Source organism: Xiphophorus maculatus, chromosome 9 (assembly GCF_002775205.1).
Source record: "Xiphophorus maculatus strain JP 163 A chromosome 9, X_maculatus-5.0-male, whole genome shotgun sequence".
NCBI classification, from domain to species: Eukaryota; Metazoa; Chordata; class Actinopteri; order Cyprinodontiformes; family Poeciliidae; genus Xiphophorus; species Xiphophorus maculatus.
In genome coordinates, this window is record NC_036451.1 from 24,001,132 (window position 1) to 24,022,183 (window position 21,052).

The 21,052-nt window shown below is 42.9% G+C and overlaps 1 protein-coding gene across 2 annotated transcripts in view; it reads left to right on the forward strand.

Annotated features, from left to right (window-relative positions):
- The window catches only part of LOC111609748 (cadherin-24-like), a 46,956-nt gene that overhangs the window by 13,756 nt on the left and 12,148 nt on the right, over positions 1–21,052 (forward strand). Inside the window, exons 3-11 of one of the 2 annotated variants that reach the window (XM_023339953.1) lie at positions 4,666–4,960; positions 9,616–9,735; positions 10,072–10,239; positions 15,463–15,644; positions 17,731–17,987; positions 18,090–18,226; positions 18,374–18,495; positions 20,392–20,509; positions 20,645–20,953. In XM_023339953.1, coding sequence (XP_023195721.1) covers positions 4,666–4,960; positions 9,616–9,735; positions 10,072–10,239; positions 15,463–15,644; positions 17,731–17,987; positions 18,090–18,226; positions 18,374–18,495; positions 20,392–20,509; positions 20,645–20,953 — 1,708 coding nt within the window. Of the gene's footprint in view, positions 1–4,665; positions 4,961–9,615; positions 9,736–10,071; positions 10,240–15,462; positions 15,645–17,730; positions 17,988–18,089; positions 18,496–20,391; positions 20,510–20,644; positions 20,954–21,052 lie in introns of both variants that reach the window. The other variant, XM_023339951.1, reaches the window with a different exon arrangement.

Genomic DNA, 21,052 nt, shown 5'->3' on the forward strand with positions numbered 1-21,052 from the left:
ATTCACATTTTTGAATTTATTGAGATGTATTGATACACGTTGATTGAACAAACAGTGAAGACAAATAGTAAAAAAAAGAAAAAGAAAAAAAAACGCAATCCTGACAATACGGACAGTTTTAGGGGTTTCTAAACATCATTATGTGAAATTTGGCTAAATTTATCACAATAAATGATAAACGATAGGATAAATTTCCCAGCCCTACTCTAAAACCATCTGATAAAACCAGAACAGTGACCATATATGTGTCTATCCTGTCCATGTTTACTCGTCCCTGACTGTATTCCTCTCAGCATTCATACTGAAAGTCACATTTTCTAGTTCAATTGAATTGCGGGCCACGTAAAACAGGCGGCGAAGCAAATCTCTGCCTCCAGTTATTTTGACATGTCTATCCTCTGGAATGCTTTCTATCCAAATCGGTGGTATGAACGCTAGCGAAAGAAAAAAAAAAAGAGGCCAAACAGCATCTTGTGTATCTCTTAGTTCCTGTTAGCCGCTGAGATGTAGCTCAGATCTTACGTGTGAGCAGCTGTGCCCACACTCCACCTCCACTTGTTGTATCCCACACTTGAGCTTCGATGACAGCCAGCACCTGCAGCCTTCATCTGCCATCAGCGGTGGAGATGATTTAGCTTCGGGGCGCACGTGAACTGTGCGGCCCCTGGGGTCGGCCTGTATTATTTCACAGCGAGGACCTCTTCTCTAATGCGGCTCCTGGCAGCCTGACGACACTCGGAGCAGGCCTCCATCAGCCGCAACGCTAACAGGGACCGCCGCCAAACACTTTGGAGCTCCCAGTAAACCATGCAGTGACAGTGGAGATTGGATCCTCACCAGGGCCGTATACGCCTCATAAATGTTTAATTTCCCTCTCCGATTGTTATTGATACGGGTGGGGAGGGGCGATCGGTGGCAACGCGCGGCTGCTCGTGCCTTTTGTCTTCATTTTTAATATTCATGTAATAAAATGCTGCTGCTGCTGCTGTGGAGGAATTGAAAGCGCGAGGTTTCCCCTTCGCTAAAGCGGCTCACTTTGTTTTGCCAGAAATAGACGGAAGATGTGAGGAGAGTTATCAGCAGCTCAAATCGCAGGTGCCTCAACCTGGGTGAAAAGAGTTCGTCTGCCAGTAGCAGAAATAAACCCGGAGGTGGATGCGGCACACCAACACCAGTCGACTGGGGAAGGAGGGATGACGAAGGGTGGGGGTTACAAAGAGGAAGAGAAAGTGACATAAGAAGGTATCCTCCTTTTCCTCGCTTTGTTTGGACTGGGATGGATAAATTTCCTCCCCGCCGCGAGTGTTTTTCCATGCTGACTGAAGCGCAGCGGGACTGAACCAGCAATTAGGCAGTGAGGAGAGAGGAGGTCTGGATTGGAAGTGGGAGGTGGTGGATGGGGGGGGGGGAGGTGGAGCGAGGCTTCGACAAAGATGTCTCTGGTGGAGAAGAGTGGGATCAAAGCTAGTTTTAAGGAAGAAAGGATGGAGAGGATGTGGGTGCAGGGATGGATAAAGAAAGCAGCACTTTATCTTGCCGTTTGTTGTGCGTATGTAGCGTTTGGAGTGTATGCAATCCCTGCGCTCAGCCCCATCAAACCTACACACGCAACACGCAGTTTGTTTTGCCCTCTGAAGGATGCGCGCTTTATGTTCAGTGAGCACAACCTGCCACAAAGACGTATTCAGATCGCTGGGTTCACTTTTTGTCCCAACCACAAACTTGATGTGTTTTATTAGGATGGTGTGCGGTAGATTCTGACAAAGTAATTCATAATTATGAAATGGAAGGCAGGATATACGCAAACCTGTCACAATATGCAATTAATCGCATGATAAATTGAAAATGAGCAAGATAATTTCCACTCTGACGATTAATATTTTTTTGAAGGGCAATTTTGTTGGCAGAGACGTCATAATCCATTTTATTTACGGTTTTATTTTTGCTTTACTCTCTGTTTTTGGTTGTTTTATTTGGGATATTTAAAATATCCAGAAGTCTTTGGGAGGGGCAACTTGCATTTTTATCGATGCATCACTTGAAAATGATCTCGAAGTGACAATATTATCGTTCATCGCAATAAGTAATGGGGTAATTTAGTTATTGTGACTAATAAGTATACGAGGTTTTCAAAAATGTTCACGAAAACAAATTTTGTAAAAATTGGTGTTACCTTTGTGCACAACCCTTTTTAGCCTGATACCCCTAAATAAAGTCCAGTCCAGCACATCACATTCTTAAACAAAATTGCTTTCAAATGTTTCTGCTGCTTTGTGCAGGAAAACTTTTGTTTGTGCCTTTAAAATCTTTTTTTAAGATTTTTATAAAAAGGTTTTAGACGTCATCGGCGATCGACCTGCCCTGCTCTACGCACATGAGCGAGTCAAAAGATATTGAAATAAATGAATTGTTTTACATTTGTACTGGTTTGTGCATTTTCTTTCTAAGTTGTGTTTGATTTTGTAAATACGGGGGCTCTGGTTGGCCTTTGGCGATCTCTGGAAACATTTATTAACATCTTCAAAATGATCGGAGCACAAATGAAAATTTTTGTTGCGCAAACATTTGACACCAAATTTGATTGACTTGAGGAAGATAATTGTGTCCCTAATTTGTTTTTTTATCACTCATATCACAGCAGGTTTTATTTGTATCCTGCCAAATTACATCAAAGTGAAAAGATGTTCCATATTGTCTAATTTTACCTACTCATCTAATGCAGAGACAGCAATTTATTTAGAATCTAAGTTTAACAGGAAGTTTTATTGGTACATTCTGCCCCAACTGGACATTTGGGGACATTTGCGTTCCTGATGGGGCCCAAAACGAAGATGAGTTTGACGCCCCCACCCTAAAAAGTGCTTCTACAAAGTATTGACTCAGATGAATCAACTAGGGTGCACTGATTGCAGTTTTCTGGCCGATCCCCAATTTCTTTTTTTCTTTTCGTTTTTTTCTGAAATGTTGCAAAATATACAAGTAAAGTTTGTAATTAAGTTTGCAACTCCAGTGTTGCTCAGTTGGCAACACTGGAGCGACTATTGCTAGCTGCAAATGTGCAGACACGACCTGGTGGGCCGGTCTGTCAGCCAAACCATTTTAGACCTTTGTTGAGGTAAATGAGGTCAGTGGATAAGATCAACTTCACATGTAATTATCGGCAGATCACCGATCTCCCAAAATGAAGGAAATCGATGCCGATTTATCGGTGTATCCCGAGAATAAATGTAACATAAATGTAAAGACATTAGAAAATCTGTTTCCCTTCCTCTTCCACAGTTTTGCCTCTACATTGCATTGGTCTTTCCCATGAACTGTAAATGACATGTAACATGACCGAGCGTGGGAAATGGATGGGAATACTTTGTTACATTAGATATTACAGTAGTGTGGCTGTTAGCACTGTTGCCTTGAGGGGTTTGAATCCCAGCCTGGGGTTTTTGAATTTCCCCCAATCCAAGCGTAGGTTCTCTCTTGGCTCCGTCCAAAAACAAACAGGTTGATCTATTAGTAGGTTCTCCGTAGGAGTAAGAGTTTGCGTGCGTGGTCGTTTGTGGTGATGATGCACCGAGGGTGTTCTTTGAGTCCACTAATTCCACCCTGGTAGATTTGTTTTTGTTCACCAGCACGTCATGGAGCTGAAAATGTAATATAAAAAAAAGGACGGCTTGAATAAATGTATGCAAAATTCGCCACTCACATTTCAAAACAAACTGCTCTGCGGCTGCAACTTAAAGTCAAAGCTTTAGTCCTCTTGAGTATCTGGGGTCGGCAGCAGAGGTTGCGAGTGAGCTCTGTGGATTATCAGCATGTGCAGATATGCCTCGAGGACGGAGAGACGCAAGAGTCTGTGGTCAGAAGCCTGGATGTGATGAAGGCTGAGTAATCTCTTTCGCCTCCCATTGCTGTATGTTTGGCCTTTTACCTATCTATCTATCTCGCTAATATCCTCTCGCTGCCATTAAATACTGAACCACAATTCTGCACCAGAGAGCAAAAATATATATATATTTTTAAAAAAACAGAGGAAGAGAAAATAGAGTTGAGAGGAAGAGAGAGAAGGGGGTGAGATGAAGAGAATAAGAAATGCGAGCAGATGGGCAATCTGTGTAAGCGAGGTAACTTGATGAAAAGAGCAGAGAAACAAGAGAAAGAGGTGGTTTAAAGGGTGGAGGCAGATGGATGTAGAGGCAGGACAGGGAAGAGGCAGATGGGTGGAAAGGACTGAAAGATTACACAGACAGATAGTGGCTGCGCTTGCAGGATGTGTGTGATTATACGTAATATGACATTTGCAGGGCCACTGTCCGCATCAACGTTGATTTTTATTTATTTATTTTTTAGTTTTCCCTCTCGACGATACCGCCAGTGGCGTGTTTGGTCCAGTGAGTTAATTAGCTGCATGCATCAGTACTCACCCTGGTCCCATGTGTATGTTCCACACCTGGTGCTATTTCCTCTCACATTCGCAGACTCACATCCTCCCCAAACCCCCACCCTCCATCTTGACACGACTCACCCATTTCGCAACAGTCTGGCGATACGCGTGCCAGACCGCCGAGGAGCGTCGATGAGTGATACCTGCGTCGAGCGGCCCGTGGCTCGGTGTCGCCCCCAAGGTGCTGCTGGGGATTGTCGTCTGTCTGTCTGTGTCTCGTTCTCCAGCTGCACACCGACGTGGACAGAGGGGATGGGCGCACCAAGTACATGCTGGAGGGGGAGGGAGTCGGCTCCGTGTTTGTCATCGACGGCAACACGGGCAACATCCACGTCACCAAGGCCCTGGACCGCGAGGAGAAGGACGAGTACCGGCTCACGGCGACGGCCACCGACAGGGAGACGGGCCAGGCCCTGGAGCCCTCCTCCGAGTTCATCATCCGGGTGCAGGACATCAACGACAACCCGCCCATCTTCCCCGACGAGCCCTACGTTGCCGTGGTGCCGGAGATGGCCAACATAGGTATGGCGCCGGAAGGGGAAGAAAAGTGATTCTGGTAGTGGCGGTTGTTTTCCTGGAGAGTTTAGCTCGACGGACTCTGGCAGAAGATTGAGACTGTCTGAAATACGTTAAGTGACTATCACGTTTAGTCACTTCTGCCCAAATCAGTAGAACTAGAGATTTGTGGTGAACGGTAAACTAAGAAGTGATCAGTTACCCAAAATAAATTTTGAAGCTACAGTATGTAGCTTCTGATGTTTGCATATTTGTTAAAACTGTCACCGTGTCGTGACAGTGTGAGACAGTTAATCTATGAAATCAATCTTCTCCATCTCCTCCATCAGCTACTTTAGCGATCTGCAAAACGCACCAGTCGAAAACAACCAATCAGAGGCAGGAGGAGAGTCTTATTGCTGTCAATCATCCTCATATAAATGTGCTAATGGGGAGAAACAGCTCACCGTTACAGGAAAACTGCTTATCCGCTGTCATTGATGGCTATGCTAACTAGTGTTAGCATTCATAGCATCTCCTTAACTGATGGGGAGAAGCTGTAGTGTAGCAGAGCACAAGGGGAAGGGTGTGAGCAGCACTACATAAGCATGATTGACAGTGCTAAGACTCTCCACCTGGCTCTGATTGATTGTTTTTGCCCAAGTTGTGTATTTCTGTAGTTAGCACAGGGAGAAGGCAGAGAAGCTTGTCTTCTACCATACCGCCATGACAAAGTGAGAGTTTTAACAAATATGTAAAAACACATACTGTATATATATTCTAATAAAAGTTTCATTCTGTAGCTTTAAGTGATTCTTAGGATTATCTGCTCTGACCTAATTGTTTTTCTTTAAAACACAAAAGCTTGCAAACAACAAATAAGTGTAAGTGCTTTGTTTCAGCCAGTTTGCTGCAACAAGTGGGGGAGGGGGAAATGCTGCACTGCTCACTGACCCTTACAGACATTTTAAGGGTCAGTGTCTTATTATTAAAATGACTTTGATGATATGACATGAAATTTTATCTGTTTTAAAACTGGAACTAAAGCCTCAGAATGCCTTGGTACCAGTATTCGGTCAATACCCAGCAGAGACTACATGTGCTTCTGCTGCAGGTCAGATGCTGAAATTCACCCAAGCTAGCTTGCTATCATGCAGCTAGCACAAACCTGAGCTAAACCCTGTAATGATATAAGGATCTTCGTTTCCTCCACATTCGCTCATGCCTGTCGAAGTTTCAGTTGTGGTAAACATTTCGATTTTTGCTCTGACTCTCCGAACCTCAAGTGCGTCGCTGTTTTCTTGTAGGTTTATTCTGGCTAATTAAAATCTCCACACCTCACTGAAACCGCATGTTCTCTTGTCTTTCCCTTCTTGATCAGGAGCTTCGACAAGAGGAGAACATCCCGTCATGTTTTCACCCCAAGGAAACAGAAAGTCTCAAATTAGTAACTAGACATTCCTGAATTTTAAGCTCCAATTACATTAATTTCATAGGAATATTTACACCTACTAGCAATTGTGACACTTTTGGTTTTGCCACTGTATTGTGAAGGTTTCACCCCAATGATTTTTCTTATTTTCCTCAGTGTCGGATTCTGTGCTGCAATAAAAGGTGAATTCCTTTTAAGAGGGGCAACAGATTTATTTATTTTTTTTATCGGAGGTGCCAATTAGTCTGCATGGTGCTGCGTCTGCATCACGGACTCTGCATTAGAATTCATCACACATTTCATCTGAGGAGCATAAGATTATCTAACAGCCTGTCCAACAGTGGCTCGCACAGTTCAGCCAGGATTAAGCAGTGGACTCAAAATCAAACCAGTTGTCGATTTTCAGATAGCCTGGAGAAGAAGTCGTGCGTTTAAACTTCTCTGTGCAAAACTTGAATATCAACTTTTACTTCAAAGATATTTTATTCTGGTCTCTTAAACCGATATTAATTACAGGTCTGCTGCTACTTGCTGAGTTTTCTCAAAGCCTTTACATTTTGGCTGCTGTTGAACTCGTTCTTTGACCTCGTCCCTGACAAGCCTAAACACGTGCCTACAGCAGAAAGATGCAAGTTTTAGGGTAACATTTTCTGTGAACGTGTGAAGCTACACGTCCTGGTTAATCTTTCTGCCTGTTTTGTTGTAATTTGTCCTTTAATCAGCTCCCGTCCCAAATTTGAGCTCTCTACAGAACTTTCAGCTGCGTTTTTCTTCTTTTTAATCAAATTTCTTTGTTTCAGTTTGACTGCAGCAAAAAAAAAAGAAAAAGCGTTTGAGCCAGATGAAAGGGCGCCGCATGAACTGAATAACATTTCGGTCACTCTAAAACTCGCAGAAGCGCTTTTTGTAAGGGGAAGTGACGCAGCGTGGAGTTGCTAGGTTTGATACGGGAGATCTTCACCGATCATTTCATGCCGAGCTGTTCTGAAAACCGTTTGCTCTGGCTGATGAGCTCCATTTTCAAACCCCAACAATGTTCCCTGCAGAATTGCTGCATCCTGCTACCTAGGCCTGTCACGATAGCAAATTTTGCTGAACGATTAATTGTGTCAAAAATTATTGCGATAAACGATAATATTGTTTGAAGACCTTTTTACACTGAAAATGACGTAATAATGCATGCGATTTCTTGCCAAAGATAGATGCACTTTATTTTCAAAAGAACACTAAACACTGGAACTGATAAACAAAATAAACAAAACCACCAAAAACAAAAATAAAATGGATTCTCAGTCTCCATTAACAAAAAATGTACTGGAAAAAAAAACTAAACATAAAGCCAAAGTGTAAATAAATACTGCATTCAACCAAAAGAGGGCAGATTATGAAGTCTGTATATTATGTTGCCCTTCAGTAATAATTAGATTTAAATAGAGAAGATGGGCACATTGACTACCTGATGCAATAGTTCACACTACATGATTTTTTGCTCCTATTTTTCCCCTTACAACTATCTTAGATCGTTGGTCTTTCTAAGATTGTGTGGTGTGTTACGGTAGATCGTCGTGGCCGCTCCGATCTAAATCAGGGGTTTTCCCCGCTGGGAGCTTTAAGTTAACGCAGCCTGTTGAATGTGACAGGCAGCCAATCAGAAAGCTGGATTCTCCTTGCGCTTTCCGAGGGGAAATTACGGAGGGGAATCCCAAACAGCTGACACGGCGCAACCCGAAGTCCAGCGGACATGGAGATGATATGTGGAAACAACATTAATGTTTATTCAACATGCAAAGAATATAGAAATGACAAGGGGAGGAGTTGGAGCGAAATTGCTACTGCAGTTGATAAACCCGGTAACTTTTCAGCTGTTCTTCGTTAACGTGACATAAATAGGTTCTAATGATTTTCATTCAGTCTGGACTTTACGCTGACACTAGCCACATGCATTGCAGGTAGATTGTAGTAAAGCATTGATTAATGCCTGGTTTTAAAATTAGTTCACTGGACTTGAAGCCATTATTTTGTGCCCATTGTTGGACACCACAGGGCAGGAACGAACCTGATCGAACCGTTATACCTAGGATTTCTGTTGGCTAATGTGTGATCTGTCAGGGTTTGAAAATGGGCCGACAATCGGCCGACAGCTGGTGTGCTTTACACTAAGTAAAATGAGGAAGGGAGGGTCAGTGGAGAGCACCAGAGTTGAGCCTTTTTTCATTCGGTGTCATCAACAGAAAGAGAAAAAGGCCGGCGATCGTTTTAATTTATCGTACGATTAATTGATTTACCGTTTATCGCGACAGGCATACTGCTACCTCTGCTAAAAAAAAAAAAAAAAAAAAAAAAAAAAAACCCCGATTCCCAGGCAGACCAGCTTACAGTATAATACCCCCAAGGGGGAAGCTTTGAAATCAAACTCTGTCTCAGATATAGAAAGCTGAACTCCTGGCGACCTAAATGCAACTTGTGTAATTTTGAATCTGATCGGGGAGGTTATTTGGGAAAAGCGAGATTCAAACAAACTCAGAGTCTGCGCGGCAGTCTGGGTTAACATCTCAGGCCCAGAACGGCTGATAGTTCAGTTAACTCTGAGGAAAGCTCAAGTTAAGTTTGTAAAAAGTGTCAGGACTCTTGTCTCATTTTAAGAGTAAAACCAGACCAAAATTACTTTGTAAGATTTTGTGCTTTTCTTTTGCAGTGAAATAGTTTCTTTGCGACAGACTGTTAATAACAAAGATCTCATTTAAAATAACACCAGCTAATCCCCTGAGGCTTTTTTTTTTTTTTTGCCTTTTTATGCCAGGATGACTCTTCAATGTTAAGTGGCCTTTAAAGCAACAAGCTGGGCTCATAGAGAGTGAAAAAAAAGCTGTCAAAGTTTGAAGAAAAGCTTTAGAAAACTTTCAGAGAGCCCAGAGGGAACCGCTGATCATCACTGCTCCGCCAGTAAATACAAGAAAATCTGGTTCTGCTGAGGCTAAATATAAAGAAATCAGCTTCAGATTGCTGTAAAGTACTATGTAGAATCAAATTTTCACTTGACATATTTTTTTTCCACACTTGGGCTAAACACGCCGCTCCAAGCATGATATCAAGGATGACACTCGGATCATTTTGTGAGCAACGGAGAGGCAGGAGGAACTGCATTATCCCATTTGGCCTAACAGATTTAACTACTGAATACGCAAAAGGAAAGATTTTGGACCTAATAATCTGATTTTCATGTGGAGCGTTTCCCTTTTGCGTTTCACAGGCACTTCCATAACCCGGGTCACGGCCACAGACGCCGACGACCCGACGTACGGAAACAGCGCCCGGCTGGTCTACGGGATTTTACAGGGCCAGGACCAGTTCTCCGTGGATCCTCAGACAGGTTTGTTCACCGTCGGCAGCAATTAGCGACGTTTCAGAGACGGTTTCTCCAACTGATGGGAACACTTTACATAGTTAATCCTCTTCATATGGTTACGTTTTATCCGTTCCCACCATATGTTCGGCAGAAAACTAGATTTCTCTCTCTGAGTCAGTTTAGGGGAAAGAGCGGTGGCCCGGAGTCGCATGTTTGGAAATCTCCTCGTTTTAAAATGTATGACTCGCTTTGACGCTAACGCGAGGAGACGGCGTGTCACTGTGAAATCTGGAGCTGTTGTGATTCTTCTTCTTTTTTCTTTTTTTTTTTTGTTGTGCTCCCCGCTTCCCTCTCCACCAGGCATCCTGCGGACCGCCGTACCTGACATGGACAGGGAGACGCAGGACGAATATCTGGTGGTCCTCCAGGCCAAAGACATGGGCGGACATCTGGGTGGGCTGACGGGGACCACAACCGTCACCGTGAAGCTGAGCGACGTCAACGACAACCCGCCCCACTTCAGACGCAGTGAGCGCACCACGCCTTGCCGGGTCGCCACGTCAGCCGCAGTGGCTTCCCATTGTAGACGTAGCGAGCGCTTGTTGATCACGAGACGACAAAGCGTCCTGCGATGACAGAGAGTTCGGATATTTTTCGCCTTGCTTGGGTTCCGGATGAGAGCTGAGCGTTTCTTACCGAGTCGTCGTTTTGGAAACTCGCTCTCAGATAGCATGAGCTGCAGAGGAAGTGAGGTCGCAAAAGTATCAATGCTCCTTTGTCAGATTACGACCATAAATATGAACGTACAGTACAGACCAAATGTTTGGACACACCTTTTAATTCAATGAGTTTCCTTTATTTTCATGACTATTGACATTGTAGATTCACACTGAAGGCATCAAAACTATGAATAACACATGTGGAAATATGCACTAAACAAAAAAGTGTAAAACAACTGAAAATACCCCTTATATTCTAGTTTCTTTAAAGTAGCAACCTTTTGCTGTGATTACTGCTTTGCACACACTCTGCATTTTCTTGATGAGCTTCAAGAGGTCGTCACCTGAAATGGTTTTCACTTCATAGGTCAACCTGCCCTGTCAGGTTAATAAGTGGGATTTTTTGCCTTATAAATAGTCATGAAAATAAAGAAAACCCATTGAATTAGAAAAGTGTGTCCAAACTTTTGGTCTGTACTGTACTTTAATGGGGTTTTATGTGATCGGGCAGCAAAAACAAAACAAAAAAAAAAACATTTTCAACATTTTGAATATGAGCTGAAAATTGTGGGACTCACTTGTCTCCAGCCCTGCTGAGAAGCGCCGTTAAAGTGGGTGGTAGAGCCTATGTGGACAGCAGTTTTTAAGTCTTGCTGCAAATTCTCTTTCAGACTGAGATCTGGACTTTGACTAGGCCATTCCAGCACATGATTGTGCTTTGATCTGAACCATTGAACTGTGGCTTTGGCTGTATGTTTTAGAGCTGTTATACTTCTGGAAAATGAAACTCGTCCCCAGCTTCGTGGCTTTTGTTGCTCCTCGCAGGTTTTCTTCCATGATTTCCTCCAAATAAAACAGATAAAGGGATCCTTCACTCCGATCTCTTACAATCTGAAGCTTCACTTGTTGGTTTGGAAGCACAGCTTCAAAACTATTCCTTCAGTTTTATGCTGTTTGTGGACCAGAGCTCTCTGTTAACTCTTTGGGGTCCCTTAAAGGGGCAGTATTTTGTAAAAGCCACATTTTTTGGGACGGAGGCCCAATTTCAACCCGCTAAATTACAAAGTCAAATTTCTTCTAAGTCATATTTGATATATGCAATACTTTTCTAACAACTGAAGGTAATTTTACTTGATTGTGCTATAAAATGGTTCTATATGGCTGAAAGACACGTAGCACTGCCCCTTTAATTTTGTGCTCCATCTGTTTCCTTTGACTAGAAAAATTCCCTTTAATAATATCCATAAAATAATATTTATCGACAACTTTTTTTGTCTCTCATCTGACCAGAGCGTCTAGTTCGACATGTTTGCTGTGTCTCCTATTTCTCTTGAGGCCAGTTGTTATCTGACTGGTTTTGTTATTTATCCCTGATCATGGACGCCAGTTACGGTTGGTTCTTGTCTGCTCTTCCCTCGTTCTGATGAAGAATTGAACTCTGACCTTTAAATCTCAGTACGTTCGCTGCTTTAATCTGCTCCACGAGTTTCTCTTTGACATTCCCGCCTTACCTTTTGGATTTTCTTGTGCCGTATTTTTTATTTCTTTTGTGTGTGTGTTTGTCAACACAAATATTCGCTCCTCGTCTCTGTTCATCACATCGAATCCCAGTAATACACAGCGACGTTTGCGGTTATAACGTGTCGAAATGTGGGAAAAGGTTGTGTGTGGTCCGGTGTGAGTACTAATTTATTTTTATTTTTTATTTTTTTATTTTTGCAAGGAACTCTACGTGAGCATCCCGCAGTGGTCCCTAAAGTTTACACGGACTGCCTCTTGATGCAGAAGAGTGAAAGATCGTGTCCCTTTTTTTCCCATCAAAGCTTTTTCCCGGTTCCCCGCTATTAATATTTTATCTTATAGTTCAGTGCTTTCTGCTTCAATAGACAGCAAAATCACTGCAGAATGTGTCCAACACTTTCAGCAAAACCCTGCATTTCTTTACATATTACCTCTTCCCTGTGTGCGTTTCCCCCCTCCGTCTCTACTCACTGCCATTCATCTTAATGTTTAAAGCCCCCCACACTCCTTCCTCTTTTTTCCTTATGTTGATATATTGTGCTGCAATACAGGCGTTTTATGGAAGCAATATTATAATTCCAGACAGCACCAGCATGTTATTTATTTACTGATATCTGACAATATATCCCCACTTCACTGCAGGGCGTTATTTTCACTTTGACAATAACGCCACAGTTTTAGCGAACGGCTCATTTGGCATGCTCTTTGAAAGCGAAGGGTGTGTTTTTATTTATTTTTTTGTATAATGTGCCTGTTTATGAGGAGGAGGCGCCGATTTGATTAAGGTGAAGTCTTTCCTCAGGATTTGATTTATTTATTTTTTGCCACTGTGCCGCATCAAAACAAGCGGCGCTCATTACGGGATGCCAGGTAAAACGACACAACCCGCCACCGGTCGCTGCCTGGCCTCTCACCGCTTGCGGAGCGGACGCTGCCGTCTCGGCTAAACGGTGGCAGCAGAACAGGTGAACTCTGTCAGGCTGGTATCGGTATTGGCGATACTGGGCTTGTATTTATATCGGATCGATACAGAATCACACACCTCTAAATCGAAGAACACCAGCAAATGCATCTCTGATTGGCTTAAAAGAAACAAAATTAAGGTTTTGGAGAGGCCTAGTCAAAGTCACGACCAAAATTCAATTGGCGTGCCTGAAGGCGTGCTTCTCATACTTCAAAGAGTGTAGCTAAATTGAAACATTGTTGCAATGAAAAGTGGGTCAAAAGTTCTCTGCAGTGATGCAAAAGACTCACTGAAAATTCTTACAAAAATACGAATGAAGTCTTTGCAGTGATACAACCAGTTATTAACTTTAGAGTCCAATAACTTCATTTATATATATATATATATATATATATATATAGAGAGAGAGAGAGAGAGATTTGTTTATGCATAGTTTTTTCCTTTGGTAAATGTTAATCTTTATTTGAAAATGTAAGGTTTTGACATTCAGTGGTTTTAACTCTCATTGTTTGATGTTCTTCCCTCATGAAGTTGATTTAATGTCAATATCAGTTAATGATAATGAGCTTTAACTATAAGGGTTCATGAAGAATTTAGATTTTTTTTATACCCACATACTGTCAGTCACAGAAACGCAAAGTAAACACGCAGCTGTTTGACACTTACAACTTGAAGCTTCAGTTTAAATACGTCTCCATGTTAACACAGAGTGATCATCATCCTCATGTCTGTTATTCTCAGCCTGTTCAGTTTCCATTTCCTGACCAGAACCAAAGAAACGACGCTGAATGTTTGAAGATAATTGGTCTGAAACCAGAAGTTTTTTAGAGTTTGAGGACGGACATCCCAGAGGAGCTCCGGGCTTATTAAGAGACGGAGATCAGAAATCATTACAATAATAGTCAAACGGTATGGCTCAAATGTTTAAAGTGATTAAAGAGTTCAGATAGAGTAGTATTGGGGAGAAACCAGAAACCTGCATAAATTATAGAACATAGCTTTTAAAGAGCCCTGCAAAGCATTTAAATCCCTTGAAATCCGTCACATTTTGTCACATTACAACTTCAGTGAGTTTTACTGGGATTTTAAGTGATGGCCTAACACAAAGTAGACAGTAATTATGAAGAGAATTTGTTTATTGTTATACAAATGGAAAGTCTAGATGTTATTCAGAGGTGTCAAACTGAAACGCGTGCCACACTTTTTAGTTTATTCATTCGTTGTAAATTTTGAAAACCACCTTTTCATTTTCAATCCGTCGCATAAAATCCCAATAGAATTTACAAGTCAGTTTGTGGTCGCACTGTTAAAAACTTCCGGGCGTTTGAATGTAAACAATCGAATTAGGAAAGCAAAATAAAACAATCATGGAGCTTTTTTCTTATTTTTTCTTACTGAAATATGGATTATTGTTTTAATAAATGAAAAACTCCTGTTTTCAGGAACTATTTGTTCTGGTCAAGTGAAATTTACTTGTTAAGCACATTTCAGCAACAGATACCAATTATGACACAAGCAGTAAACAATACAATTTGAAAAATGTCATCAGAATTATGAAGCAAATATTCATCAGATACATCGATCAATGTTCCAGTTATTGTGACTCAAACGCTAACCAGCTGGGTTTCTAGCTTTTAATTTAAAGAAACTTAAAAGTTTCACGTTTTCTGAAAGTTTGTCCCAGATTTGTGATGCATAGAAGCTGAGTGCTGCTTCTCCATGTTTGGTTCTGGCTCTCTGTATTATGTGTGAACGCTGCGCTGAAAGGAAAACTCCTTCGACGCTTGCAGTCTGCAGAGTTAGTTTCATGCGTCTCTGCGCACCATAACGTATCAAGGATGCAAGCTTTCTCGCTTTAGGACACAATTAACATGTATTTTTATTCATCCATGCCACACGCTGGCCCTGCGAAGCTGTGAAAAACCAACATCTGATGATATCGCAGCGCAAAGACGAAGAGGGTCGGAGCCTGAACCTTCCGGACAGAGCAGCACAGGAGGAGCGTTTTTTTTTTTTTATTTATTATCAATAAATTACAGTAATAGCTAACAAACCTAAATTAAAAATCACAAATAGCAGCCTTTTTTTCATTTGTTTCATTATTTTGGTTAAAGTGAATATTTTCTACATCTTTTATTACTGCCTTATAAACATGTTTACCCCCCTCCTCCCCAACCACAGCAGCTCTGTATAAATCATTTTTTCCCGCAGAAACAAGGTGCTGTTTACCTACATTAGCATCGCCTCAAGACGAAATGTTGCTCCTCGAATGATTTACTGCGATTGTCGCACCGACTAATCGCTCCTGCAACGCAAGCAGACCCGTGATATGCTGCGAGAGCCGTGACAGAGAAGCGAACAATGCTCCAAACTTCATCATGAAATCTGCGCAGGGGGAGCAGCTGCATGCATTAGCGTAATGCCAGCTTTGTTTTGAGCCCAAACGGAGCCAGACAGCGTCCTCATGAACATTCAGTGCCAGCTCTCAAACTGCTCCATTCATTGTGACCCCCCCCACCCCCCACCCCCCCCCTCTTTACGATGCAGGTGCATGGTCGTTCTCCGTGTCGGAGCTGGCTGCACCAGGTGTGGAGGTGGGCCGTCTCACCGCCACCGACCCTGACCTGGGAGAAAATGCACAGCTGGAGTTCGCCATCCTGGACGCAGAGGAGGCGGACATTTTCAACGTCACCGGCAGAGCCAGAGAGGCCGTCATCGTGCTGAACAAGGTGAGCGGCGGCGCACTCTGAATGCGAGAGAAACCGCTGAGGTTTATCACGGGGAAACGTTCAAAATCGGGGAGGTTTAGCTGCTTTTATGGTGCCCTGGAAGGGTCATTCATTCATACCCCACTGACCTCTCCACAGTTTGTCAAGCTGTAACCACAAAAGTTTTGGGTAATTTATTGTGGTATCATGTTGTCGACCAACACAAACTAGAGCATAAATATGGAGAAAATTATACATGGAAAGTAGAAATGTGTGGAACACATTTTATTAAGCCCCCAAATTTAGTAGATTTTTAGCAAAATAAGCTAAAAAGTTTGAGAAGTAATTCCTTATTATAGATTTTTTTTAAAATGCTAGTTCAACTGGCAAAATATTTGACTTATAATAAAACTTTTTCCATGTCTTAAGTCAAATAATTTGCCAGTGACACCAATATTAAGAAATTATTCACTTAAAACAAGTCTTTACATCTTGCTGAACCGTTTAGTCTTATTTCAAGTGCGCTGAGATATACAGAAACTGGAGCAGAAGTTCTTAGTAAGGTTTTGTGTTTCTGCAGTGAGCAAATGAAAATATGCTCACTGCAGCCAGACATGGCAGTCCACCTGCCATGTCTCTTGCCTGTTTGTCAGGCAGAGTCCATGGTGACTCGGGAGGAGCTGCAGAGATACACAGCTCAGGAGGGAATCTGTCAACAGGACAACTGTTAGTCATCCACTCTGCAAATCTGGTCTTCATGAACCAGTGGTCGCAGAGTAGCCATGACAAATGTCGTTTACAGACACCTGAAGATGATGAGTCCAATTAAGAACCTTAGTAGAAAAGACTCCAGCCAGACTGTAAAAATGACAGAGGGTCTTGCTTTACAATGCTATCTAGGTAGCTAGCCAGTTTTGTCTAGCTAACTACACTGCAAAAACACTAAATACTTTTGCTTAGTTTCTAGTGCAAGTATCTTATTACACTTGAAATAAGACAAAAGTAACTTACAAGTTACTTTCCAGAAAGATGTTGGAGCTTGTTTTCAGTATTTCACTTGTAACATGAGAAAAATGTCTTGTTATAAGTGAAATAATCTGACAGTGAAGCTAGTACTTTTTAATCAACAGGAAATATTGAGTTAAAACAAGCTGCAACATATTGCTGAAAAGTCACACGTTGGTTAGTTTTGCTTTATTTCAAGTGTACTAAGATATTTGCACTAGGCCAAAATTACTTAACAAGGTTTTGTGTTTTTGCAGTGTAGCTAGCTTTTTACGTACATCATGGGTAAGTGTAAATTTATCTCCAGTTAGCTGGGCGATGTTCATCTTAACCATTGGCTCCTTTCTGTTGCTAACCCAAACGATTTGTTTATTTGCTATTTTGTTTGTGTGTGTATTCCTGTTGTGCTACAGGTCTTAAACTCTGTAATGGTCTTAAAAATGGCTTAAAAATAATTATATTCTTTGTGACAAGACTTTAAAATTGAGGCTGAAGCCTGAGCTCATTCACAAAGAAGAATTTCTCTGATGGAGACATACACCAAAAACGGTAGTGAAAGATGGTTCAATAAAGTATTGACCCAGAGGAGCTTTGTACATATTTTTAAAGCATGTAATATTTTCTTCACCCACCACTTTGTGTTGGTTTACACACAAAATCCCAATAAGATGCACGGACGTTTGTGGTTGTAAAGGATGAAACTGGGAAAAGTTGGAGGGGTTTGAATAGTTTTTCAAACCATTGCATCAGCAACACTTTAAACATCTTCTGCTGATAGTGTCAGCCCACCGGCCTCCTGAAGGGAGTGATGAATGAGAAATGATGAACTAGACATCAGCTGGTCGGAGGCTCACTCATTGAAAGTGAGGTCCTGTTAAAAGAACAGGATTTCGACTTTTAGGGCTTTTGACAACATTCGGTGAGATTATCGAAGAAGGATTGAAGGAGGAAATGAGGCTCGTCATTAATCAGACAGAATAAATTAAATCGCCCAAGCCGCGTAAGAAAAGAATGAATGGAGGAAATGAATGATGACGTCTTCAGCTGGATCAGAACCAGAGCAAAAAATAACTCACCGTTTTGTTTTTTTTCTTTCTTACAGCTTCTGGATTACGAAATGCGTAATTCGTATACTTTTTCCGTGGAAGTGGCGAACCCGGTCGTTGACCCCCGGTTCATACGGAAAGGGCCCTTCAAGGACCAGGCGACGGTCCGGGTGATGATCCTCAACGCCGACGAGCCGCCGCGGTTCTCCCAGGCCGTCTACCACCTGGACGTGTCCGAGAACTGCCCCCCCCTCTGCGCCGTCGGCCGCGTCCACGCCGTGGACCCGGACACGGGACAGAGCAGCAACATCAGGTGGCCGACTCACGGTTGCTCACCCACACACACACACCACTCACACACTCCTTAGCTTCTTTACGCCTGCGATTCCTGACTGTTCCTCATCCCGTATCGTAGGTACTCCATCGATCCTCAGTCGGACCCTGAGGCTTTGTTCCGCATCGCCTCCGACAAGGGCTTCATCAGCGCCGTGGTAGAGTTGGACCGTGAGCAAGAGCAGTGGCATAATATCTCAGTCATCGCCACGCAGAGGGGTACGACGGACCGCGCTGCCGCGAGGCGCCTGGAGCGCCGTGGCAACAACGAGTCGTATTTCACCCGCTGGAGAGCAAACGGTGGATTATTCTGTAATAACTTGAACATTAGCGTTCATTTCCCCCCTTCTCTTGTCTCCCTTCCAGACAACCCAAACCTTGTGTCGAGGGCTGTGGTTGCCATAGAGACACTGGACCAGAATGACAATGCGCCGGAGTTGGACAGGCAGTACGCAACATCAGTATGTGACTCCAGCGCCCCGGGTCAGGTCTGTTCTTGTTCAGCCTCGGCCTGATAATACACTGCTCTTCATTTTACCCACTCAGTCTCTACAGCCACTGTACTTCCTAATCTTTTTTCTTCTTTTTTTTTTCGCCCCTATAACTACACAATTAAAGCCTCCCCATCGTTCACTCCCTGCCTGGCTTTATAAATGATACTAATAACAAGAGCTAAACTTTTATCTAGCGCTGCACTTTCTGAAACTGAACTAACTCGAGTGCAACAAGCAGCCACTGCTGGACTCCGCTGATGCAATTAGATACTTTAAAGCGGAGGCAGAAATGTTGGGTTTGCATCAGCAGTGCTGAAGAAAAAGCTTTGTGTGGGGATGAGAGAGGGGGATTGTCAGCTCCTGGAATGGCTTTTACTGCGAAGAAGTCAATGCGTGAGCAATCAAACAACGTGATTATGGGATCGTTTCACAGTTTGTCCACATTGCTTTGTTTTTTTGGTTTTCATTTTCTCACTTTGCTGGATTTTATTATTTAGTGTGACAGAACAACACCAAGAGCTGCATATTTGTGGAGTGAAATAGAAATCAAGCAGACGTGGGTCCAAACATCGACTAAGACTAGCATTACTTCAATAGTTTTACTGATTCGTTGTGCGTTCCATTCGTAGTCGAAACTCAAACATTTTGACTTCCCAGTCGGAGAAGTCAACTTGGAGCGCTCCAGGAAGTCAGACTTCCCACTCAGAACAGTGAGAGGAACTCCGACTAGTCCCAGTTACAATTCGCAAGACTTGTCGTTTTAACATGGCCACTCCTCAAATCAACAGTAGTAAGGTGTGTTGGAAACATTCTCCAGTCTGACTGATCTACTTTGAGAAGACGAATGTCTGTGTGAAGTTGGATGAGACAAACTCTTTTCCTGTAACTGCAGCAGAATTTGGTGCCGCAAAGTGTTGAGCTGGAGATGAATAAAAACACATTAAAGGTGACCTGTTGTGCTTCCTTTAACAGATTACGAATTTGTGTGGGCTATACAAAACATGTTTGTTACATTTTTTGCAGAAAACCAGTCTTAGATAATGAGATTCAGTTCTGCCTGTTCCTGTTCAGAACGATCTTTTTTAGGGCCTCCTGTCACTTTAAATCCAAATAAGCTGCTGCTGGCCACGCCCCCTCAACGTTTACACTCACACATGAAAATGGCTGCAAAACAAATGCGCAGTTATACAGCCATACATCTTTGAAAAGCAGAAGTGGAGCTTTCTGCACAAACAATTGAATGCAACAAGTGGTTTCTAAATGAACAACAAAACATTCGTCTTCTCCAGCAGCCATTGTACACAGCGCATACAGCGGTAAACTCACACTGGAAAAAAGAAAATGGAGCTTCAATTTTAAAAAATGTAGTTCATTTGTTACATGTGATCAAATTAAGTTTGTCAAGCTTACTTTATTTACGTTTGCTTAACATGGCAACTTAATAAACTTAATTTACTTACTTGGGTAAACTTAATTTGGTTACTTGTAACAAATTGACCTTTCTTTTTTATGTTGGATCACTTGTTTTCTTTTTTCAGTGCAGCTGACCAAACATGCTGGAGCTTGTTGCTTTAAGTAACTGGGCTGGGTTCCCCTCGGATTGCTAGGTGACGGCAGTGCCTGCCTATTCCAAATTTGTTTGAAACAACCAAACACCAAGAAACATATATTTTTATAAGGTTTTGGGTTGTTGTAGAAGCAGTGGGGACCCAAATGAAAGTACAAATATGTGGAAAATTTGAATTTTGCATCCTAGGTTCACTTTAATGCTTGTAACTTGAAACAAGACATGCAGAAGTTCAACTTTACTGCATATGAACAACAGATTACACTCCTCCGGACTGTTAAACGACTCTTGTTAAAACGATTCTGTGGCTCTCTGCTCCACAGGTCGTCCAGGTCCTGCGAGCGGTCGACAGGGATCAGGGAGGACAGGACTCTCCGGTCCACTTCAGCATCCCTCCTGAGTCCAGCTCCGCTCTCAACCTCTCCATCAGAGAATCTGGAGGTTACCTTACCCGCTTCCCTCTACAGCCGCTATTTCACATTTCACGCAGAAATTTGCCACCCGTCTATTAGCGACAAGAGAGCGCCCTGTGCTTTGCTGTGCAGTGACATGCTTGATGTGTTGTCACATCATCAGGTGTGACAGCCAGCCTGGTGCTGCAGTCGGCCTTGGAGCCGCTCCCTGGCTTCTCTTCGTCGCCGCTCGCCCTCGACGTGCCGGTGGTGCTGCGTGACGGGGCCTCGGGGCTGACCAACACTGGCACCGTCACAGTCACCATTTGCCCGTGTCTGCAAGGCGGCATGCAGACGGAGAACCGGGGCAGGCAGCGGGACCCGCGGTGGGAAAGGCACGTGGTCTGCCTGCCCGCGCCGACTGCCTCGCCGTCGCTCATCTTCAGCTTGGTCACGCTGCTCGCCATGCTGGCCTGTGTCACCACTCTGCTGGGTGAGTTCCGGGGGTGGGGAGGATTTCGTGTGACATTTCTGGGGAAAAGAAAAAAACCTCTCAAGTATGTTTTTTTTTTTTTTTGAGCGACTTCCTATT